The sequence below is a fragment of the Rhinopithecus bieti genome, unplaced genomic scaffold, assembly GCF_001698545.2.
Source record: "Rhinopithecus bieti isolate Rb0 unplaced genomic scaffold, ASM169854v2 scaffold_1101, whole genome shotgun sequence".
Classification (NCBI taxonomy): domain Eukaryota; kingdom Metazoa; phylum Chordata; class Mammalia; order Primates; family Cercopithecidae; genus Rhinopithecus; species Rhinopithecus bieti.
Window position 1 is genome coordinate 1320164 of NW_016803441.1, and position 26123 is coordinate 1346286.

The 26123-nt window shown below is 35.3% G+C and overlaps 1 protein-coding gene across 6 annotated transcripts in view; it reads left to right on the plus strand.

The window, feature by feature from the left end:
• Positions 1-26123, plus strand: part of CACNA2D1 (calcium voltage-gated channel auxiliary subunit alpha2delta 1) — a 524117-nt gene that overhangs the window by 279497 nt on the left and 218497 nt on the right. For all 6 annotated transcript variants that reach the window (XM_017883995.1, XM_017884005.1, XM_017884019.1 and 3 more), the window contains exon 4: positions 12524-12583. In XM_017883995.1, the coding sequence (XP_017739484.1) occupies positions 12524-12583 (60 nt within the window). The remainder of the gene's footprint in view (positions 1-12523; positions 12584-26123) is intronic.

The window sequence follows — 26123 nt, forward strand, 5'->3', positions numbered from 1 at the left end:
TTTTTTTTTTTTTTTTAAGATGAAGTCTGACACTGTCGCCCGGGATGGAGTGCAATGGTGCAGTCTCGGCTCACTGCATCCTCCTCCTCCCAGGTTCACGTGATTCTCCTGCCTCAGCCTTCTGAGTAGCTGGGATTACAGCAGCACACCACCACAACTGGCTAATTTTTTGTGTTTTTAGTAGAGACGGGGGTTTCACTATGTTGGCCAGACGGGTCTCGAACTCCTGACCTCGTGATCCACCCTCCTCGGCCTCCCAAAGTGCTGGGATTACAGGCAGGACCCACCGTGCCTGGGCAGTCAATTTTTATTCATCTCATTTCATATATGCATATGCAAGCTTATGCATGTATATGTGAATGAAAAGATTTGTAATTAAAGTATGTTCTTTTGTCAGATGTATACTAAATTTTTGTATTCTTACCTCCCACTAAGTTCTTTGAACAGAGTTGAGTTTTTTAGATTTACTTTGTATTCCTTCTTAAAATTAAACGCAGAAAAAAGTACCAAAAATAAGTTTCAAAGGTACTTCTTACCCTATTGTATACATTTTACAATTCTTTGGTTCATTATGTCAATTTAGATCATGTCCAGTTACATTGTGTTTATGTTATTTTGGTAGAATAATGAGACCCACATGAACTTTGATACAGTTCTAGAGTTTTGTAAAGACAGAACCTTATATGCAAAAATCTGATAGGGAGAGGGGGCCTTTCCATATCTTTTTCCTTTTTAAAGTGGTTGTGTAGTTTAATTCTTTTACCTAATTCCTACAGATATTTGATCATTTTCTTATGAGTATAGCAATTTTCTTCCTTCTACCTTTTATAAACTTTAATGCATTTGGCAACCAGAATACTAAAACAAAATGAAATCCTGAAGCCTACACAAATTCCTGCAAATTATGAGTAGCGGGCTCACAAGGACAAGCAAGTTTGAGCATCCTACATCCAAGAAAGAAAGGAAAGAAGGAAGGGAGAGGATAATTATAAAGACTATACATATGAAGCAGTGTGTTACAACAGTACATTTCAAAGAAAAAAAATTAGAAAAGATAATTTTAGACAATTAAAAAATGAAATTTTGTTAATGCAAATTAATAAATTTTAGGACACTTTATTGAGGATTTAATAACATTTCCAATATATATTTGATTGTAATATTAATATATTATGCTACCACTTTACATATTTTGTCTAAAAGCAAATATCATTTTCCTTTTATTTTACTGTTTTCACATTAAAGTTGATTAGCTCAGAGACAAAGTCCATCAAATTACAATAATCACTAAAAGTCAGAATAAGTTACGATTAAATTTCTGAATTGGTGTCATTCCAGTGACTTCTGTTTCATTTACAAGGTTTATTTTTTCAAAAGAGCTTTAGAACACGTAAGTTGTAATTGTTTTATTTCCCTCAGATATGAGAGCTTGCTTTTTTAAGGTAACCTAAAACTTATCCTTGAACGGTGCTGTGAAGTTTTCTTTTAAAGCAGTGCTTCTTAAACTTCAGTGCACATTAGAATAACCTGGATGTTTGTGAAACCATGGATTCACAGGGCCCACTCCAGAAGTTTCTCATTCAGTAGATCTAGGGAGAGATTTGATCATTTGCATGTCTAACAAGTTGCAGGTGATGCTGCCCCAGCGGGTCTGGGCACACTTTGAGAAGTACTGTTCTAAAGACATAGTGACTCTTAAGGTCCAGAATGCAGAGTCACTAAAGAACTGCTGAAGACAAAATAAAGATGACACCAGTTAAATCATAGTGAGAGTCTGAAGCCAGAGAGTTGGATCAGTGAACATTTTGACAAGCTGACTCAGCCAGACATGGTATGTCATAAATTTGTTTAATATAGTTACTGCCTTGGCGTCAGTTTCTAGGCCTGACATAAGTTGTTTCAAACCCAGTAACACCCCATCACTTTCGGCCTGGTTAAAACTTCCCCTCCCCTCGTAGTTTTGATACGACCCTCTTGTTTCTCGTTTCACTGATGCAAAAAAAAAAAAAAAAAAAATCCGACGTGCCCCACAGCTGCTGACCATGATAAACCTAATGGTCAACACCAGAGTTACATAAATAAGTTCCCCCTTCTGGCATGTTTTCTGCAAACTAGCCAATCCGCAACTCCTGCGAGAAAGCCTGAGAACCTTAAGAAAGGCAAAGTCCCAGAGATCTTCCTCACTGTCTCTGCCTGTCTCTGTCTCTATTTCTCTTCCACCCGCCTGCTACCTGCTGGTTGAGCTCCCTGTCACCTCTAGACTTCCCGTTGGCCTCTTTTGGACACCCCCAACCTCTCTGGGATCTGTGAGTAATGCATTTCTTCTGTTTTATGCATTTTAGTTTCACCTCGCATTGTGTCTTACCCGTCCCATAGGCCTAATTCCTCCTCACAACCCACCCCCTTATCAGGGCTCTCCCAGAGAGTGGCTTTCTTGCTTTCAGGCCACTCTCAAGAAAGATCTCAAGATCAAACTAGAAAGAAACTGTAACAACAAAAATCACAACATGGGTATCAAGAAATGTAAAGGGTCTGAGATTTTGCCCTAATTGCAAGCTAACAAGCTAGCCGACCACAATTTCATAGATGCAGGAAACTCTCTGAGTCACAGTGGACCTTATGCCTCACGGCACAGTAGGCAGCACCAGCTTTATGTTCGCATTGGTATCTCTGGACTCTCAAACCCAGCGAGGATGCTGCTCAGTGGCCCAAGGGCCTGTGGTGTATGTAATGGGATGAACTCTGAGCTTGGGAAACCCCAGTCATTTGAAGGGGTCTGCCAGGACACTGCACTTGCCCCAGAGGATCACTTTTATTTTTCTGGGCAACAAACAAATCTGCCCTCGCTCTGGAGGGAGACACTATCTCTATATTCCAAGGCAGTTTGCTATGCATTCTTGAAAAACTAATCTTTTTGCCTCTGTTCCTGTGACATGCAGAAACATGAGGGACCCAAGGAGAAATTTCTCTCAGTGTGGTGATTGAAATTGGGACTAATTCAGAGGACTAATATAATCAAAAGAATTCTGAAGTTTGTAATCTCAGTGAAGGTATGCCCTTTCCAATAACTTTATTATGGAAAGAATTTAAGATGGCTTTTTTTCTCTCAGGTGTATGTAATATTTTTTGGTGGGATAATAATTTTAAGAATTCAGTTTATTGACTTTATGACGAGTCTCTTAACGTCTCTACCTTAGTTTTTAATATAAAATAGCTTGTATTTATTGAATACTAAGCACATATCATATTTACCCCTTATAATACAAAATGATATATGCACTACTAAAATTCTCATTTTACAGTTGAGAAATTGTGGTAAAAGTTATTAATTTAATATGTTACTGGTCATAAGTGGCAGAGCTGTTTTTACTATATTATGCTTCCTTAGTTATTCATAGTAGTAAAAAATAATTGCTAGATATGTGAAGGAGTGGTCACATGGGACATTAAACCAGTTTAGGGCAGCTTAGGTTGGTGTTTATTTGTAGGCAATTTGGTTGGTATGCAAAGTGATTGAAGGCCTTTGGAATTAGTGTGACATACCAGAATGGAGTTCTCAAGCTGAAGAGATATTTGCATTCTCTGAGTGGATGATCTCCTAATGTAAATAGTTTGATGTTGTTACTTAATTTTGTGGGATTTTAGGCTAGATTATCAGCAGGACTATAGTATAGAAATGGTCCTCTTTTTTTTTGTTTGTTTCCTCTCCACAATCCATTTTCTCTCCCTTCTCCACACTGATTCCTTCCTGGGTTTTTGAATCTGCAGTAGTCAACATGCAGAGAATAAGGTAGAACTGACAGTAGCTAAAATTCTAAGACCCCAGAGTGGAATTACATGGATTAGTATGTATCCCTGCCACTTGCCTGGCCATATTCTACTACTTTATAAGATACAGGTAGTGTTGAGTTAATCTAGCAATTTTTAAGAATTAGGTGTTGATGTATGCTTGTCATGTAGGAGGACAGCTTTTGTGGCCAGAAAGTCACAAAATGTCTAAGTGTTATAATACTGAATGAGGATGACTTGGTGAACCTGGTTATAAATGTTGATACAACCTTCAAAATGCTTGGAAATGATTGTTTCCACAATTCCGTACACACTGAGTGCCTACATGCTGCTGCACATTGTATAACATACTGGAGGTGCACAGATGTGAAAGAACTGCTTCCTGCACTGAATTTACACATTTACTGATTTAGAGGGAGAGCGAATTGAGTATAGCGTGATGGGCCATGATAGTATAAGGTTATGGAACTAGTGAAGGGCATGGGCTATTTTGTTGTCTTAGGATAATTATATTGCTATTTAGAACGGTGCTTCTTAAAAAGTAACTCAATCTGTATGTCTAATAGCTCTAAAATATTACCCTCTAGAAGAGTGTTTTCAAGGTTAATCTACGGAAAAGGTGTAACATAGTAAACATGTAGATTTTCAGGAATAACACCAGCTATAGAATCAGAATATTTGGATGATGGTGGGGTTGGAGGGGTTTTCATCAGCTCCAGATTTGTTGAACAAGTTCAACACGTAATTCTTTGCAGGTGGCAAAATGTAGAGTAGAGCTGCAAATTATATTCACTTGGACAACTTTTTATTTTATTTTGCGCCGTAGATCCCAAAGAAGGTATGATAATAATCAGTTGTGTATTATTTATTTTCATACTGCTAAAAGGAGTTTTGTTGTTCTCACCAGATTTTATCTCCCTTACCCTGCCTTCTGTATTTCAAGAGTCTGCCAATTCATTCGGAACTAATTATATCTCTGAAGATAAGACTTGAAGCTTTGTGGTTAATTTTAAAGTATTTCATGAATATGGCAGATCAGGTTGAAATCTATACAACACATTCCAGAAGTTATGAGGCGAAAGTTTTATTTTTCACGTGGCCACAGATAGAAAAATAAATGATGACTGGCTTGATTTCAGGAAGTTTTATTTATATGTTTTGCATGTATTACACTCCGTTAAAGCTTAGGCTGTAAAGAGAAATTGTGTTTGTATTATGAGATTTTTATTTCCCATAATCTGGCATGAAATCAATTGTAAGAAAACGATAGCTATCAAAAAGAGTTAATCTGTATCCTTACAATATACCTTGTACTTTATAAGATTTATCTGTAATGTGGCTGCAAGAATGTTTTAGGCAAGCATAAGTAAAACGTAAAAACAGCATTTAGTCATCTTTATAAGGGTGGGCTTGCTAACCTATAGCACAGTAGTGAGAGGAGATCAACATGTCTTTGGTTAAGTTGCCTTGCTTAAGTGATGACTTAGAATCGTTCAAATTGCATCATGAATGCCTGTGAAGAAAGAGGGTCTCTTGATGGAGTGAAGGAATAGGTAGGTTTGTATTAAGAAATAAGACCTATTCTATATTCTGTTAGTAAATATGCAATTGATATATAAAATTTTGATTCTGAAAAAAATCTTAGAAATGGCTCTAGCTTAGTTTCCCTGAGGGGTTTTGTCCTCCACCAGATATTATCTTAACTTTCCAAAACCTTCAGCAAATAATTTCTCATACACCATTGACTGTAATTTGTTTGTTCAGTCCAAACCTTGAAAGGATGATAGGTTTGTTCTTAGATAAATCATTCCTCATGAAACTTGTGGAATTTCTCTTTGCATGTAGCCTGTTAGCAAGAAGAATCAACAATATCGATCAGATGATATTTACATATTTTTAAAAATGCACTTCCAGCCAATGCCTAAGGTTATAGGTCAGATTATTATAGTGATTGCTTTGTGTAGGGAAATTGGTCAGAAGAGGTGAATAAGGTGAACTTCAAGGTGATTTGTATTTTTTTTTCTTACATAAACAGTTATAAAACGAATATAAAGATCAAAGTGAATTCTGGGGTGTTAGGCTCAAGACTGCTTGTTTCTGTGCTTTTCAGTATTTTTAGCCTCCCCAGTACCCTCCACCCCAGACCAAAAAAAAAAAAAAAACAAGAGACCTGTAGCTAAATCTTGTAATTGGCTAATGACACTATTTTTAGAATCCTGCCTGTTCTTTGAGATATTCGCATCATGATAGAAGCAGTACTTTAAAAATGTATTCTCCATGTGGCAGAACTCACTGAAATGAAGTAAAACGAATAAAGCGTGTATAGTTTAACTATTGAGAAAGCACCTGTTAAACACTGACCACATGATACTATGTGTGAGTGTATATGATGTGTACGGTATATGAATATAAGGTCACTTTAGAAGCATAGTTAGTGAAACTATGTCTTATTTTTTTTATTCTGTAAACGTGCATATAACAAGCCTCAGTAAATGTTCGTTGAATAGAAGCAAACACACTAGGCTTCTTGTCCTAGAAATAACTTTTCCCCCTAGTCAGGGTGTTTATCTAGTTGCTACAATTATCAAATGTTGAAATATGCCAAAGTTAACTCATCCTGGTTAGTCTGTTTACATTTTATAACTTTTAATCCTCAAATCCCAGTTTCCAGCCTGGCTTCTTTAGCTAACAGAACCATTTCAAAGTACTAATAATGTTTCTTTATAGAAACATTTTTAGCAATCTGTAAGTGCAGCACATGTGACTTAAACATACAGAGCAATTTCTCTGCACATTAAGATTTTCATAGTAAAATCCTTGTTCACTGGGATATAACAAATTGTTAGAAGCCTTTGGTAGAATTCTGCTGACCATACATGTTTATATGAATTTAAACTGCATTGTTTCCCATTATCTGGTTAAGGTTATTGGAAAAAGAACATTTTACCTTTGAGATGGAATATTATACTAACTATTCCTGGAAGTATTATGTTGTTATGTCTGTTGAGGCCTTCAAGACTGCCTGTGAGCATAAGAAATGCTAAAGAAATGTCACACTTTGCCTATACCCTTCCCCGCCCTTCAGAAAAAATAAGGTGTCACAGGGAGAACACAATGACATTCTCTGCTTTCTTATTCCACTTGTGGTAAAAATAAAATAAAATTGAACTTATTTTACAGAGCTGAACTGTTGTATTCCCTGAATTGCATATGCTTTTGGTTACCCTACGGTTTTACAGATCAGAGCTTTTCTGCAGGGTAAAATACAGTGAAAACTTAAGGACCAGTAAGATTTTTTTCATTTATTTCACTCATATTTACGTGTTGAAGAGGTCATTGGTGATTATAGTTCTGACATAGCCTACTCTGTGGGTTCATGTTTGTCAGCTTCAGATGGAAGCAAAACTTTACTGAGTTTGTATTATGCTGGATATATAGAATGCCAAGTAGAAAATGTAAGGTTAAAAAAATCCTCGATGCAAAATTGTTAACTTTATCACCTAAAATTGTATTGTTAGTGAAAAGCAGCACCAGAATTGTAAACCAGATCTGTCTGATTTTACAGGTGCATGTTCATTATACCATAGCTCCAAAGTAATTGATTGTACCTGTAGGCTTTTCTTTCGGACATTGAAGTCTGTTTGTTCACCTAAGTCTGCTATTTTCAGTAGGTATTTGTAGAAAATTCAAATGATTATCCTGATCCTTTTGATATGCTAAGAACCTTTTGATGAAGATAGTAGGTGAAACTCCTAGAGTGATAATTGAATTGTCAACATAGGTATAATACAATTTGCTAATCTGTAATGGGTATCAACTGTTTGAAGATTAATCACATACCACATGCATATTTTATTTGGATTTGCTGTTGTAGATCTCTATTACCTTTTATTAAAAAGGAAAATCTTGACTTACATTAGCTGAAGAAATTGTTTTGAAATTTAGTGATATTTGTTTAAATGGTGTCTGTAAGTCAAATATTTGTATATAAACAAGAGTACCAACATTATGGGACTCTAACTGAACTGTTATATGATCCTTGATGGTTTCTTTTAAAGCTATCAAAAGAAAATTTCTCATAATTTCAGAAAGCAAATTTTATCTTTAACTTGCAATAAATTTGCAATCTAGGAAACAAGTTACATGTTTGGAAGACAGTCTATTTTTTGGAAAAATATATGTGGATATTGATTAGGACAGTAGAATTATATCTATATACTGTATAATACTGCTTTTATAGAAGTTCATATCATCTGACAGAATTCAATGCTAATGGAAAAGATGAAGATATGACAAACAGTAAAGGTTGAGAATGAATAGACCTTCAAGGGAGCTGATCTTTCTCTGATCTGATAAAACCTCTTCCATTCTCTATCTTTCCCCCTGCAGACCATTACATAGCAAAAGCGTTTTTACTGATGAGCAATAATCTCTCAGGATTTGAGGATAAGACCTGTAAAGATGGTTCCCAACTAAAATATGGTTTTCGTTGTTGCTGCTGGCTTTGTTTTTCATTTTTTAGTAATTTCTAAAACTTTGCTGAGGATTTTTTATTAACCTAAAATAGAATTCTACTAGTGTTTTGGTTTTGATATTGCTCTGTCTTCATATATACTGTGATGGGTTTTATGGGAATCTAAAGAAGGGTCTTGTGGAAGGAGCATAAGCTTTGGAGTCAGAAAGTCTGGGGTCAAGTATATTTTTGTTATAGTTGTAAGTCCTTAAAGCCTTTACAGTGATTGTCTGTTTTAAGTGTTCAAACCAATAGGTAGGTAGGGATGCATACATTCTTAACACATCTATTACTTTGTATAAATACTTATTTGATATCCAAAGGATTTTCATATATACATGTGGTATCTCATTTACAATAAAGCCATTTAATAAACCTTGCTGAATATCTTAATATTAGCAGAATTAAGCTTCAAATTTTTCTCATAGGTATTCATTGTAATCCAGGTTTTTTTATTTCTGTGTGGTGCTCAGTCTGGTTTTAAGGTCTGATACTGTATTATACTGTGCCATAAATCAGAAAAGTGTTTTTTTTTTTTTTTTTTCTGAAGTAAGTTACTGTTACAGGATATACTTATATAGCCAGATGTGGAAACAGGGATGTTCTATTGAGCAGATACTCACATTTTATTGGATATTTTATGTCTCTTTTTAATTTTTTTTTTTTTTTTTTGAGACAGGATCTTGCACTGTAGCTCAGCTGCAGTGCAGTGGTACCATCATAGATCACTGTAACTTTGAACTCCTGGATCCAAGTGACCCTCCTGCCTCGGCCCCCTGAGTAGCTGGGATGATAGGCATGTGCCACCATGCCAGGCTAACTGGGTTTTTTTTTTTTTTAGAGACAGGATCTCACTATGCTGCCCAGGCTGGTCTTGAACTCCTGGCCTCAAGAGATTTTCCCAACTCACCTTCCCAAAGTGTTGGGAGTACGGGCATGAGCCATGCGCCTGGCCTTTGACAGCCTTAACACAATTCACCGGTGGCATTTAATGGTAGCTCATTAGCTTTAAAAATAAAATGTCACTTGACCAAAACAGAAATGAATTAAAGACTTAACATGTCTAGAAGACATGTCAGTTTTCTATAAGTAATGACCAGCTGGTTTTTTGCTGCGAGAAATAGTACCACCGTGACTATTGACTCTAGTCCCAAGATAGACTAAGTATCTAAAGTTTAGTATTACATGCTTTCTCATGAAATTTGCTAGGTAAAAATATTTATTAATTTCTTCGTGAACAAAGAAATTAACAAGAGTAGAGTTTTCATGATTTTATATTTCTAAAATTCCAACCTGGGGATATGAAATTTAACAACTTTCAAGCTTTGTCGACCAGCCTTTTAAAGTGCATAACTTCTTTGGTATACATAACTTCATGTCTTTCTTTATTTTCTAAAACTTTTCAGAGTCTTGCAATACAGGACATTTACTTTGTAAAATTAATGTTCAGAATACATATAAATAAAGCTGATTTGGACTCTCTTCCTCCTAGGAAATTGTGTTAGAGTTTATTGCCATTGTTATTCTGTTTCTCTGGAAATAGTTAACTGTGATGATTACTGTCACTGTAACTTACTAAACGTGGATTATGTTCAAGTCATAAGCCACGTGATTCTGGATGAGATCAGTTAAATTACACTTTCTCATGCACTCCCAAGGAGGAAAGATCTGGTAGAGTTACAGCTGGTGCCTTGGAAACTGCATAGCCCTGTGGGTGAATGCTCACTAGTGTGTTTTGTTTGCTGAAACAGCATCCTCCTGTGTATTCTGAAGAAAAATCTTAATATTCTTCTCTAAGACCCAAAGACATTTTAGAGTTGTAATATTTCTTAATCTAAAAAAGTTTAATATTTTATGCAGTATTTTGTTTAAGTTCTAGAAATCTTTTTTTTTTTTTTTGCCCATACATATAAAAGTTTAGTTATTATTATTATACTGCTTTTTAAAATGGGGAAGATTTATGTTGTGAATTTTGTCAAGAGCATGTCTTTGGCCGGGCAGGAGGGCTCATGCCTGCAATATCAGCACTTTGCGAGGCTGAGATAGGAGGTAATTTGAGGCCAGGAGTTTGAGACCCGACTTTATGAAAGAAAGAAAGAAAGAAAGAAAAAGAAAGAAAGCGAGAGAGAGAGAGAGAGAGAGAGAGAGAAGGAGGGAGGAGGGGAATGGAGGAAGGGGGAAAAGGGAGGAGGGGAGGGGAGGAGAGGGAAGGGGAGGGAGGGGAGCGGACTTCTTGATGCACACCCTAGTCCCCAGCGACTTAGGAGGCCCGAAGTGGGAAGATCACTTGAGCCCAGGAGGTCAACGGCTGCAGGCCTGCAGTGAGCTATGATCATACCACTGTATTCCAGGCCCCCTGGGAGACAGAGTGAGACCCTGTATCAAAACAAAGAAATAAAGAAAAAGCCTTCATGCTATTTCTCATTCTGTCTTCTCTTTATCTCCCATACTGAAAGTGTTTCTATAAAAGAGTTGCTTCCATTTCCATTCTGTTTGCTGTTTTATTCATTTTTTGCTTCATTTTTCATTTGAAGTTGAGTTTCCAAAAGTATTATGATGCAGTGTTTCTGAAATGTACATGCTTGTCTGTTGGCTTTGCTGTTTAGTTTTTGTTTTTGTAGGGAGAGGGAGCCGCCTTTTGGTTACTCTACGTGGTACAGTTTCTAACACTTCCTAGCTCCTTATATATTCCATTTCTGCCTAGTAGTGAAAACCAAAATCCTTGTCCTTTTAGCACACTATGGTAGATTTTCACTTAAATTTAGCTTTGGAACTGTTAAATTGAGATCTCCCGCTAGGCAATATTACAGAGTCACTGATAAAACCTATGTAACAGCTTAGAAAAATGAATAGATTATAACAAATCACAGGGATAGAAGCCAATACATTAACATTAAAAACTGATCTAAAAGATGTTTATCCAGTGTGGACTGGACCTCCACAGGAAGAACTTATACTGAGGAATAGTTCGTAGATCACAAACAGCATGAATCAATAAATGACTCTGAGATTTGTAATTTTTTAAACCTAACCTGATAATTTCTATACCTTAATAAGTGAGTTTAGTATGTTTATTTACTTTTCTGTTTGCTCAGTTTTATCACTATCTTCTAGCTGCATAAGGCAAACCACAAATAAACTCAACACTGCACTATTTTCTCAAGGGGATCCAGGGAGAAAATAGAACCATTACTCTTTGAAGTTGATAGCTGACATATATATATTGTTTACTGTGCCAAGCACTGTTCTAAACACCTTATAACTCATTTAGTTCTTCCAATAAGCCATGAGGCAGGCTTTTACATTATTCACATGAGATAATGGGAGAAGAGTCTTAACTTTTCCCAAGGTTGCACAGCTAGTAGTTTGCAAGGGCTGATATTCAAATCCAGACAGTCAGGTCCCCAACTCTGTGTTGCTAACCATTAAACGTCACTGTCTTATGAAAGCCTATCACATGGAGGGCATCATAGTGAAGTTGAAAAATACGAAGAGAAAGTCTAAAAGCTACTGGAGTAGGGGGAAAATGTTTATAAAAAGTAATTATCAGGCTGACACTAGTACTGTCATCTCCCACTGAACTTAATGGAATAGGATTTCGAAAGTGCTATGGGAAAATAAATTGGCTTATAATTCTTAACTACCTTAGCATACACAATTGAAGGTGAAATCAAGCAATTTTCGGATGCACCAATCCTCTATCAAAGATTATCGCTGAAAGAACTACTAAAGATGTGCTTCAGCAAAGGGGAAGTTATTTCAGCTTTTGTGGCTTTTGGCAAAAACGCAATATGCAATTAAGAAGGTGCCTAGTATATTAGTGCATATTAATCTCTCAATGTCTCTTTTAGAGAAATGTATGCTCTAAAGGTATTTACTAAAATAAGATGAAAATTAATATACTCAAGTTTTTCTCCTAAAAACTGAAGTATTAGTCATTGAAAGAAAGCACTCATAGAGGACACTATAGCTGTGATGGCAGAGGTAACAAACTCAATGGTATTCAAGAATAGTATATTATTTATATTGCTAAAGAGTAAATATACGTACATTAACTTTAGTAGATTAGATTACTAAATGATTTAGAATTTATGAATCATAAATAATGATCATCTTCTGCTTTTTATGTCCTCATAATTGATTAGAAAGCCCAAGCATTTTATATAACAATTCCATATTATATGGTCATTTGAATTCTAAGATTTATTGTTTGTTTTTCAGCGCCTGGCATTGGAAGCGGAGAAAGTTCAAGCAGCTCACCAGTGGAGGGAAGATTTTGCAGTAAGAACCCCTTTTAACTACTTGATTTAAGTAGCTTGACATATTGCGTATGGATAATTATGTTCATATTAAAATATATTTTAATGATGGAATCTTATGGGATTAAAAATAACCACACTTGTTGCTTTTTAAAGAAATTGCTTTTGGGTAATCAGGGCCAATTAAGTTAGCNCCATAATTAAAGGTACATTATTTATAAAATACATTAAAAATAGCATTAAATTTTAATATCTGAATAATTTTTATTGATATTATGAATATACAAGTTGAAAAAAGTTGCCTTTAAGTACTTTGAGTTTTTAAGAAGCAGTATGCATATTATAATCACCATGACGGTGGGCAATATAATGAAAGTGAGAATGAATATATTCAGCTTCTTAAAATTTAATTTGTTTCACTTTTAAGTAATCTCTCTTCTACTCTGGCCTACTTTGAGAAATGCCAGCTGACATTAACAGTTGCATGTTTTTTTAAATAAACTTGTTTTGTGAACTAAGAGTTACTAGTTTATAGAAATAGCAGAAATTCTCCTTGTGGTAAGGTCTGCATATCTATCATTTATCTGTCCTCTTACAGCCAAGGGGCATAGTAAAAAAGATATTTCCTTAATAATCGGAAATTACTTCTGTTACATATTTGAATGATTACAGTTGCAGTGAAAGAAAATTTTTATAATTTCTGATCACAGAAAACTTCTAGACAATTCATTTTGGAGATATAACCAACTCCCCTCTACCTTCCCACGTTTAAAATAGGTTTAGAATGTGAGCGACAGCTTAATTGTACTCTTTGCAAAGCAAAAGTCTCAAATTTGAAGGTATGTAGTTGTGCTTCAATAGACACTAAACTGAGGTTTAGGAATTAGCACTTCTTTGTGTTGTATGATTATGTTGAATATCAAAGGAAAATGCACTAAATGATATTTAGTTCACTTATATAATACATAGTCTTTCATTCTTGATACTTGTGACATTATTTGTTTTTTACTGTTTGTCACTAATTTATGTATTTTAAACAGTCTACTAATGAGAGACTCTATTTGACAACTGCCAGTTTTGGTGATTCTCTACTAAACTGATCATATCTCTTAACCTGATTGGTATTAATGTTATGTAGGTATTGGCTTTGTCTACAACCTTTATCATATATAGGTTAATAAAGATCAATTTGCTATCCATGATATATTAAGGAAAAAAATCAATGATTAAGCTAAAAACATAAGCTCCTAGAGCATCGAGCAAACTGTAAGCTCATCTAGTGAATGAAGGGGCTTACAATATACTTAGTTGCATTTAGATAGAAACAATTTTTTCTTGTTTTTGCAAATTGGCAAAAAGCAGCAAAACAAATCTAGCTAAATATATGTTTGATTAACAACATTAAATATAAATTACTCTTCCCTTATCTCCCACAACATAAAGCATGCATGGTAAAAGCCGTGTAAAGTCATAATAGATGTATGGCTAGCTCATGTATTCTGCCTAGCATGGATGTAATACCCTTGGTGCTGTTTCAGTTTGAATCTTCAGTAATGTGGAGAACTCAAAATGGACACACAAAATCAGCCTCTGAAATATAGAGATTATACATTCCCTGTTCAAAACACCCTTTTTCTTTGCATTAAAGTCATTTTGTAGTATTTTAAGTAGTCATTTATTAGTTGTATGTTGTTTTCACATTTTTAAGGAGCAATAATGTGGAAAAAAAATGACTTGGCAAGTAGAGTTGTAGTAATGCCTATATCATTGGTGTTGTTTTATTTAACTATTTATTAATTTCTAGACATTAGGTTTCATTTCCTAATTATATTGTGAATTCTTTAATATTGGTCTCATTAACACTAACATTTGGCAATGATTTTATTTTCTATATTGAGGTAATGGGTGACCACAACACAAACACATCACAAAAACTCTCAATTCAAGTTCACTATTACTGTCTTTTATTGAATGTAAATCGTCAATTGTAAGGCACTTAGTCATTCTATTTATTTTACTTATTTCTAAGAAAAAGCCACTTGGCTGGGCATGGTGGCTCACACCTGTAATCCCAGCACTTTAGGAGGCCAAGACGGGTGGATCCCTTGAGGCCAGAAGTTTGAAACCTGCCTTGTCAACATGGTGAAACCCTATCTCTATTAAAAATACAAAAATTAGCTGGGCTTGGTGGTATATGCCTGTAATCCCAGCTACTTGGCAGGCTGAGGCAGGAGAATCACTTGAACCTGGGAGGTGGAGGTTGCAATGAGCTGATACTGCGTCACTGCACCTCTCCACCCTGGGCAACAGAGAGAGACCCCATCTCCCCTGAGCATCCCCCAAAAAAGACACTTAAATTATGATGCATCAGCAATTGTATCTTAGAGATGTCAAAATGTGAAAAAAATTACCTTCAAATGTAACTCCTATTATCCATTTTTTCAGTGCGTATATCCAAGTAGCAGTACTGCTAAAGAACGTTGTGCAAGAGGACAAGTCAGGCCCACAATAATACAAAAGCCATTACTAACTCTTCAGTGGTGAAATAGAAACTGAATTGTTTGCCCAGTAAGTATTAGGAGTTCTTAGCAAATAGTGGTCACCATGTGGGAGAATTATTGAACAAATTCTGTTCCTAATTTCCCCCTTGGTTACCTCACCGTTTATTTAGGGCCTATCAACACACTGATTGACATCAAAAGAGACTGTTAAAGGGAAAACAAGTTAGACCACTTAGAGTCCTGTCAACTCATTTCCTGAGCATCCTTCCTGAAGGACCGTGAATGATGTTGACAGGACACACGTCTGTCACAGTTTGCACACTGAGAATTGCTATTTCCCATATCTTACCTTGGCAGCCATACATAGTCTTATGATAGCCCTTCCCTTTGAAATGCCATAGAGTGATAGAAGGTTTAGATAGTGGTCGTTTTTGTGCTTGGAGAATAGAACCTCAATGAAGACTATCTAATCTTAAGACTCAAATAAATAAAAGTACAAAATAATACACTCCTCTTAGCTTTTTTTTTGTTATTGTTGTTCCTAGTAAACTGGATGGTGTTTTAATGCACAGATACAGGAAGGTTAAATAAATCCTTCAAGACCAGAACAGAATACAGTTCAAATTCATGTTTGGAAATTAGAAATCATTAACATTAAATCTCTTGTTTTGTGAAAGCACACAAAACAATTGTAAATTTTCTCAATACTTGAACCAAACATTTAAAAATGTTTAATTTGAAGATAAATCTACCACCTTTCCAAAGGTCCTTCTTTTAAAGTTTATAATTCTTTTATCTTTTAAGGTATTTAACAATGTGCATCGGTGCAATATTTCTTTAATGCCATCCTTTAATAATTTAACACTAAGATGATTTAGAAGGCAGACATAATTTCCTAAAAGGTACATTAACATTTCAAAGAGCAATGTAATATTCTGATTCTTCCCTCAAGTGTAAGTAGGCAAGTTTCATTAATATTACTCAGGCAAAATGTTGATTAACATTCCCTACTGTGTAATGTAGAGAAATCTCATGAACAACAAGAATAAAAGGCAAAGCACTAATATGCTGGCAACAACAAAGGGTTCATGCAATTCACACTCTCTCTCAGCTCCATTCAATTCCCAACTGAATATACAATTGAGGGAACAAAGGGCGTACACTCTAAATGGATTAAGATTTATGTGGTCATGCATTTACAAGTTCAAACTAATATTTGTAAATAAGCTATGTCTACCAGCTGCCTTCTAGGTCTCCATGCAACTTATGGGTGTTAAAGGTGACATTTCACGTCACTTATGATGGACAAATTATTCTATTAAGGGCAGGTGGGAGAAGCAAAAAAGAGCTTGGAAAGCTAATTGTTCCGCATGAAATAATTGCTATTTCTACCAAACAGATCTTTTCCAATTGCATTTAAAATCTCATTTGATTGCATTGCAATGGTTGGTTAACTAAAGCAATTTTGTTTCCAACGAAGCTTGCAATATTAATTGTACTTACACATGTATAAACATAAGGGGTGTCTAATTTGTATTTTAATAAGTAGGATCTTTATGTATGGCTTATTAGCACCAGCTTGTTACTGTGCAGGCAGAGTACAGACGTCTAGAAATTGGCCAGTACATAAAATATTTGAAGAGTCCCTTTTAGCTTCAGCTTCACAGACAAAGTAAATTAGAAAGTGAAAATGTTTCTGGTGAAGTTGTATGTTATTGAGTGTCAATCAGGCTAATTTAGTTCTCCAGTTATAGCTTTAATTTTGTCATATTAAAATTACTTTGCCAAATCATATTTTGAAATGTTGATATTTTAAATTTTGTGTTTATATGAGTTAAACTAATAGGCACCGACATTTTGTATTTAATCATTTCATCTATCCTTATTCATTTCATGAAATTGCATCGTTTTTATTGCTTGTAGGAGAAACACTTTTGAATATGTGGGATGGGAAAACACACTGTATTTGTTTTACTTAGAATCGAAGACACACAGTCACTTGGTATGAGGTCTTGGATATGAGAGAACTGAGTTTTAGGGTTAAAAAGTGAGGGCATAGCTTGTGTTAATGAACAAATAAGTGAATTTTAATAGATCACCAAAATGATTTTAGGTTCTAGCTTTATTTAGTCTTTCTTAGTTTCCACCTTTGGTTGAAACACTGTTGAAATCAAGAGCTTGCATATTTTAATGTTTTTGCAACATTTCTGCTATGTAGGAAAACAATTTTTTATTACAGCTTTTTTTTTTTTTAATTATACTTTTTAAGTTCTAGGGTACATGTGCACAATGTGCAGGTTTGTTAAATATGTATACATGTGCCATGTTGGTGTGCTGTACCCATTAACTCGTCATTTACATTAGGTATATCTCCTAATGCTGTCCCTCCCCCCTCCCTTTATTACAGCTTTTTAAGAGTCTTGAGACTTTATCTTCATCAGAAAGATAGATTAAAAGGAGCCATAATGCAAAACTCATTTACCCCCAAATTCTGGAAAACCAATATAATGTAAAGGAGTCAGGTGTATTTGTGTGCCTTACTGTTTTTGTTCATGCATATATGTAAATGCTGTGGTAAGAGTATTAAAACACTGGCATAAAAAGTATTAACTGTGGACTTAAAATTGTTATACTGGGTGATAACCTATCTCTTTTGTTTTTTATATTGAAAAGAAGCAAAATATTTAACCGTTAATTACCTAGGCAAAAACACTAGTTTCACAGTTAACAATTTTTAATATTTTCTAATGATTTGCTGACCTCAGTTTCCATTTCTATTAAAGCCAAAATGACAATAGTACGTGATAGTACGGTAGAAGCCCCTGCAGTCAGACATCATGATGATATGTCTTGTGATAATGCACATGTAGATATAAATGAGGTTGGGCAAATTTCCTTCTTTCTCTTCCTTACCTCTCCTCTCAGGAAAGGAGGGAAAAGTTAAAAGAGAGCAAACATCCTTGGCTTAGGAAATGGGGAGGTAGAAGGTGGTTCTCTATATTTTCAGGACCAATCTGCTGCTTCAGTATCCTTGGATTGAGATGATGAAAATAGTACTAAATTATTGGGAGATTCCTGGGATTGCTGCCAGTGTTCTAAAAATTTCAGCCGTGCAGAGCACCCAGTATCATCCTCATTGATGTTTAGGCTGGAGTAGATTACTGCCACCAGCTGGTACCAAATTGCAACTGTCAAAAGAAGGTTTTCAAACTTGGATTTCATTAGCCTCTCTGTAACTTAAGCTGCATTTTATTAAAATTGTTGTATACTGCTTATTTGCATTAAATTGGGAGTGTATTGTATTTTGAACTTCAAAATAAAAGGTTAAGAAAATACATAAGCATTACAAATTACTGCAATTTTCATTTAATGCATAATCTAAGAAGATTTATTCCATATACTTACTTCCATTCATTTCATATCCTTGTTCAAAAATCCTCAGTGACTCTCCCTTTATTAATAGTGTATATTTAGGGTGTACTAAGCCCTTTATGACCTGGCCCCATCTAGCCTTTCCTAAATTTTATATTGCATAATCTCTCCAGCAGCTATTACTGCTGTCCTGAAAACTAAGCTCAAAGCAGAATAAATTACTGGACATTTCCCTAGAACAATATTCTTTTCTTCACTTTCAGTTGTTTTGATAATCTCTGCCTAGAAATCTCTTCTGTTTTTCTCCAATTTCTTCATATTTTTGATCAACCAATGTTAGATTTCTTGTCTAACAATGCTCTTTCTGTTTTATATGCTCCCCAATGACCAATATATATTTAATTCAAGTATAGCTCACTGTATAGTTTTCCTTTCTTCACTTTCTTTAACTGCTAAAATATGAACTTCTTGGGGATAAAACTGTGGCTAATGCATTACCAAGAAAACCGTAGTCTAGTCCAATATATGACAGAGTAGCCTATATATAATTTTTTAATTAAAAAACAATTACTTGTAGTATTAGGATATCTGTTTTTGCTTGTAAGCATTATTGTCAATATAACTGTGGAGATAATGAAAATTTGAACTGCACTTCTACAATATACTTCTATACAGCTTTGGTATAGTCATGGAGCCTCACTCTTGTAGTTATGCAAATCTACTTCAGATTTTAGCTCTGCCAACAACTTGCTGTGCACTCTTAGCAAAATAATAGTCTATTTGAATATTAATTTTTTAATCTAAAAATTCTTGGCTCTGTGATCTCCAGCAGCATCATTATTACTGCAAGATGCTTGATAATTGTCTTTCTCTGCTTCTATGAGTACTATCTCTCTTCCAAGGAAGATATTTCTAGAAACCCCAGGGTTTGTCTCAGGTGTTCACAAGCAAGTTGGCACAGTCTCTTGATGGATATTTGCCTAGTCTAGTGAGCATCTGCCAGCTCCTAGTACTGTTGTGCTACGTCTGCAATTGCAGCATCCCAAACTGTGAAGCCTTTGAGCTTGATTCAGTGCGCTCTATGCAAAAATGGGGTGAATGCCCCTATTTCCAACCCAAAAGGTTTTTAGTAAGAGACCTGAAGCTCTTTCTCATACTACCTGTGTCACAGAGTTCTGAAGAAAACGGCTCATTCATCATTTATTTAATTATTCTCTCTATAAAGGCAGAAACACCTTTCTTTGTATGTCTTTCTTTCTTTACTCTCATCTTCTCAATGTCTCTATGCATTCTTGTCTATATTTCTCCTTCTTTAGGAAACAATAATCAGTTGACCTCCAGGAACTCAATGCATGAAAAGAGATTCCTGATAATTTGCCAACTCCAAACATATATTGTCGTCATTCAGGTTTAGCCTAGGGGGGCCCTATTGCTATATACTTTCATATCTCCAAAAAGTTGTTTTTAAATTAAATGAGATAATTTATATAAATATGCCTAAAATTTTGGAAAGTCTTTAAAAATGATAATTTTAGTATAGAGGCACTATCTCCTTTCAGATGTATTTCTTCAAAGAAGTTGGAAAATGTAGAGACTAATATATATTTCCATTTACTGTCAATTCTTCAGAACAGAACCCTGGGGAAATCACTGTATTCCCAGGGATAATTTTTGTATGAAGAATAACATCAGATGCTGGAATAATTTCAATATAGTGGAGTTATAGATATATTAATGATTTTGCTAATATTACTGTGGGAAAGAGAAAATGTTCCAGGACTTGAAGACCTGGACTGACAGTTTTCTTCCTAAAGGGTTGACACTACAGTGAAAATTGAAGCTTTAAAATAAGGAAGCAAAGTTATGAGGCACAGAGGATTAATATAGGCATGGAGTACAGTCACTAGTGGAATTCATTTTGACATTGGCAGCTACCCAGGAAAGCTGACCCCGGGGACTGAGGGCTTAGTAGACTGGTTTCAGTGGAGAGAGCATGTTTGTCCAGGATACTGAAAAGGGTCAGGATTGGGGTTGAGAGAGTGGGCATTGCAACCAGAAGCTTAGTCAGAAAAGATGTCTCTAAGTAGAAAGAAGATACTTTTGAGAGGTCTCTCAAAGTCTTTTGAAAACAAATCCTGAAGAATTTTCGTCTGCATTTTTCTTCAACAAGTTCTTAAGAAGTTTGTGGCTGGATATTAGTACTGGGTTTGTTTACATATTCAATGCTATAGAAATTGAAAGGAAGGCCGGGCGCGGTGGCTCAAGCCTGTAATCCCAGCACTTTGGGAGGCCGAGACGGGTGGATCACGAGATCAGGAGATCGAGACCATCCTGGCTAACACGGTGAAACCCCGTCTCTACTAAAAAAAAAAATACAAAAAACTAGCCGGGCGACGTGGCGGGCGCCTGTAGTCCCAGCTACTCCGGAGGCTGAGGCAGGAGAATGGTGTGAACCCGGGAGGCGGAGCTTGCAGTGAGCTGAGACCTGTCCACTGCACTCCAGCCTGGGTGGCAGAACGAGACTCCATCTCAAAAAAAAAAAAATTGAAAGGAATGACCAGCTCTCCCCTGCTGGGCAAAATGACCTCCTCCTTTAAAGCTCATGCCTTCTGTTGGTAGTCTTGTCATCTTCCAACCTTCCAAACCAGCCTAGCCGTGGATTTCTTTCTCACGCTATCTTCTCTTTTGTTAATCAAAAAGGTTTTTCACTTCATCTTTTCATTCACATACATACTTAGCTCCAGTATCTTCCGACATTTTTTAAAAAAAATCTGTTACCCCTTCTAGCTCTGCCACATTTTTTTGCTGTTTTATACTGCAAACCTCCAAAAGTTATGTGGACCTCTGCAGTTTTCACATTTTCACCTTTACTCACTGGCCAGCCCACTCCAATATGACTTTAAATTTCATATATGGTGAAGCTCTTCTTTGTAGTTAACAACTACCTCTATGTCATCAAATCGAATGAGCATGTTCTATTTATCTTCACACTTTGTTCACACTTTGTGTTTTTTCATCATTTTATTGCACCACTTACTATATTTCCTTTCTTCAAACACTTCTCTATTAGAAAACCCCACTTTCCCTGATTTCCTACTTTTCACTACCCATTCCTTTTCAATCTTTATTGGTACATTTTTCTTTACAGTAGCTCTGTGTCTTTAATGTCATCTAAATTTAGAGCACAGTCTTGACCTTCTCATCTTTAATGCCCATATTCCTCCAAGGACACCTGATCCATATTGTTGGATTTACATATAATTCCACCCAAACCTCTTTTCTGAGCTCTAGGCTCATTTATCCAATGGCATGCTTGCTGTTTTCATTTGCCTGTCTCACTGGCATGTCAAGACTAACATTCCCAGGTGAACTAGTATTTCTTTTTTTTTTTTTAATTATACTTTAAGTTCTAGGGTACATGTGCACCATGTGTAGGTTTGTTACATATGTATACATGTGCCATGTTGGTGTGCTACACCCATTAACTCGTCATTTACATTAGGTATATCTCCTAATGCTATTCCTCCCCCACTCCCCCCACCCCACGACGGGCCCCGGTGTGTGATGTTCCCCACCGTGTGTCCAAGTGTTCTCATTGTGAACTATTATTTCTATTACTTTTTTCCATCAGTATCCTGATCTTCTGTCAAGTTTTGGATCTCAAAGGATATCACTTTCTCCTCCAGTTAATATAGCTCAAATACAGGAGTAATCTTAATTCTTCTCTCTGCCATAACTCCACATGTAATTCATCTGCAAATTTTGTCAATTCCAACTCTAAAACTTATCAAACAAGCATTCATTTCTCTTCGTCTCCACCAACACCAATTTTCCTCCAAAACATTCATATTCTGCAGGCAGAATAATCTTGAGATTGTTAAATTATGAATCAGAATCCACTCCACTATTTTTTGGTATCCACAAAATTGTTTTATAGAATTCTAGTAATGAGGCTCAGTACATGCTACCCCAAAATATTTTAAGCTGAAGGAGTCAAAGAAAACCACGAGGGCAGGAGGTCTCTTTGACATTCCCTCACGTCTTTCTTTCCTGAGGCAGGTCATAAAACCCTCAGAGAAAGGAAGGAAAGGAACATCCTCATCTCTGAAGATACAGGGATACAGAGAAAAATCTCAACGAACAGATCTTGCTGAGTTTGCCCCAGCTTATCTCTATTACATCAAGCTTTTTAGATCCAGTCAGACTTCTCCATAACTACCCACTTCCTCATGAAACCTAGCATAAAAAATACGCAAGGTGCCCTGTTTCTTTGGGTCTTCATTTCCTTATGAAGGCTCTTGTGTCACATAAAACCTATAATAAGTAAGTGTATATGCTTTTCTATTGTTAAACTCGTATTATAGGAGTCTCAGCTATGAACTTAAAATGGGATGAAAAGATATATTTTTCCCACAATAGTGACCCAACATATATATAGGCAAATAAGATTTTTAGTCAGTTAAATAGAAGAGAATGATGAGATTTTTTTCTTGGAATTAAGAAATAATTTTATAAAATAGTAGTAAAGGCCAGGTGTGGTGGCTCGTGCCCATAATCCCAGCACTTGGGAGGCCAAGGCATGAGGATCGCTTGAGCCCAGGAATTCAAGATCAAGCCTGGGCCACATAAGGAGACCTTGTCTCTACAACAAATTAAAAAATTAGCTGGGCATGGTTGCATACACCTGTAGTCCCAGCTACTTGGGTGGGAGGCTGAGGTGAGAGGATGGCTTCACCTCAGCAGGTCCAGGCTGCAGTGAGCAGTGATTGTGTTACTGCACCCCAGCCTGGGTAATGGATCATTTCTTCACACCTTCCACATATCTCCCAAATCTTATTAAATTATTACTTTTACATTAAGGTTTGCCTTATGTTCTATAATAATAAAAATTCTGACAGTATTTGATACTGATTCTATATTTTGATGGATTAAATTTTATCAGCAATACTTTTATGATAGCTCCTCCATTACCTTATTTCTTTAATTTTTTCTTTTTAATTTCATAATTTGATTGGATTTTGTTAAGTATGTTGGTCAAGGAGAGTGGTAGAATGCCCTAATCTGAGTTGTTGTATGACTGAGAATATCTGGCCTTTTCATTTTGGACTACAAGGTTGCCTTTGCTAAGTATGTATTATTTTCCTCAAAATTTTGGGACATTTCTTCACTGTCTTTTGTCATACATAGTGGCTAGTAGGAAGTCGAAAATCAGTCTGTTTCCAGTTTGTAGACTCCTCCTAAATTTGTAGACTCCTCCTAACTGATTTTTTTCTCACTGGTTTCCGAATGATACGTTCTTCATTCTTGAGATTGAAGTAGAAATAATACATCTTGTACATCTTATTTTTGATTGTTTGGTGTCTTTGTATTAAAGTTTTAATTTTATTTCAGAGATATAATCTTTCTGCCTATTTTTGAGTCTATGTGTGTGTGTGTTTGCGCTCTCTTCAGGAACATCACATTATTTGAGCTACATTTTCTGTTTTCCATAACTGGTGTTTTCTCTTTATTACAGTCTTTTTAAAGTATCTTCATTTTTTAACATTTCATTTTGCATGATTTCCTAAAGCCTGTCACTAATGATGTCCTTTTCATATGCATCTGTGCTTTGGCAGTGTTCATGTGTCTGTCTTCTCCATTACTGTTTTCATCTGATTTTTTTCTCAGTGTTGTGCCAACTTCCTTGTCAACTTATACCAGTTTATAACATCAGATTCTGAACCCCTTCATCTTTTCCTTCACTTCTTGGGGCCATCTCTCTTCACCATTTTAAAGAACAGATCTGTAATTTTTCTGAGACTGAAGAATAATGGATATCATTCCTTTTATTTTAGGATCTCATGTGTTTGGTTAGTTTTTCTTTCTTCTTTCACCTTTTGAAAATATGGATATGGATGGATTCCTGAATCTCTGAATAAGCTAGTGATTTGATGGAATATTGGGAATATTAAAAGGAGAAGATGCTGAGGTAGCTTTGAAACTTGGTGAATAGTTTCAAATATCTTACAAAGCATGCTTCCTTTCAAACAGTCCAGTCAGTTTTTTAGCATTCAAGCAGTCAATAAGACTTAGGGTAAAAAGGATTAAGTCATGGTTTTCTTGCAATTTGATGATTACCACTTTAGCTTTCTTACTGGGATTTATTTTGTTTTACATTTTTCAGCTAGAATTTATTAGGAAAAGTAGAAAACTGCAGGTAGTACAATTAGCTGCATTTTCAAAGCCAAAATAGGCAATGTCAACTTAAGTGTTCCTGAAAATATATGCGGTATCTAATTATCCCCTAGATACCTGCTAGCTATTCTAAATTATGGTCTTAAATTATTAGAAAATATGAAGAAAAGAAAATATGATGTAAACCAGTACAGCAATACAGAGAGCAGAAAATACTCTGATATTTAAACAGATACCCTAAAGTTACCATTTGCAAATGAGATATATTGATTATACAACAGAATTTACTGTGCATCTGCCTCTATTCAATAGGATATTTGCTGTTTAACATAAAGTCTAATTTTTTGAACCATGAAGTATCAAAACTGTTATGTTTGGAAGTTACATATTCTAATAAGTAGGACCTCCAGCCAAGATGACAGAAATTTAGTCATTTTTCCATTGTATAACTTTCAGCCAATTATTTAACCTCTAAGCCACAGTTTCCTCATCAATAAAATAGAACTAATATTGTTACCAATAGCACAAGTTATTTTGATACTTAATTGAAATTATTCACCTAAGACTTCACAGAGGCTTTTGAGTAGATTCAAGCTTAAATAAAGGAAAATGAATAATGTCACATTGTTTATAAACCAATATTCCAATGTGGGTTACGCAAACATAACTGAACTTTTATTGGCAATCAAATTTGCTTTTTTTTTCTTTTTTTAACTTGATTTCCATTTCTCCTGTTTGCTTTGTAATGGAATCTGCAAGGTATATAGCAACCTGTCATTATCAAACACATTTCACATACACGTTACCAGTACATTTCATTGAGACTGATTATGTTAGCAAAAGTGCTAATTCCCTATTGGAACATATTTTTAAAGCTTGCAAAGTGAATATATGAATTATTAAGTAAGGAGGGCAGGGCAGTACAGAATGAAAATATCCATTTTGGTAACTTGTATTCTTGCTTTATACAAATATGTGGAAACTTATATATATTATAAACAAATTATATATATGGTTTACATATGTTTGTACAAAGCAAGAATATAATTTCTCAAATGAATATCCAATTTATCCATTTTGATAAATATCCAGCTTATCAAAATGGAGATGTTTACGTATATTCAGCATGCTGAAAACATGTTTTCATATGTTTATTCAGCATGAATTTTAAGCTCTAGAAATGTCCCAAAATCATTTCTCCAATCTTAGTGTTTCTATAAATGTCAGAGTTTATTACCTTAGAACTCAACAATTGGTGAAATCTACTAAATTTTATATTTTCATACTTTTATTTGAAAATCTGAGGTATTTATGTTTTGAGCATTTTGGGTCTTGAAACAAAGCATTAGTTAGACTCAGGAGAGGATAGATTACAGAATGAAAGTTGTAATAAATTTAAAGTGTATGTTTGGCCCTATTGCTAAACTCTTTTTTCAAAATCCTGTGCTGAAAATGACTAGATCATATATTCAGGATGACTTAAACCTACTTCTTTGGCTAGGAAGGAAATGAAAT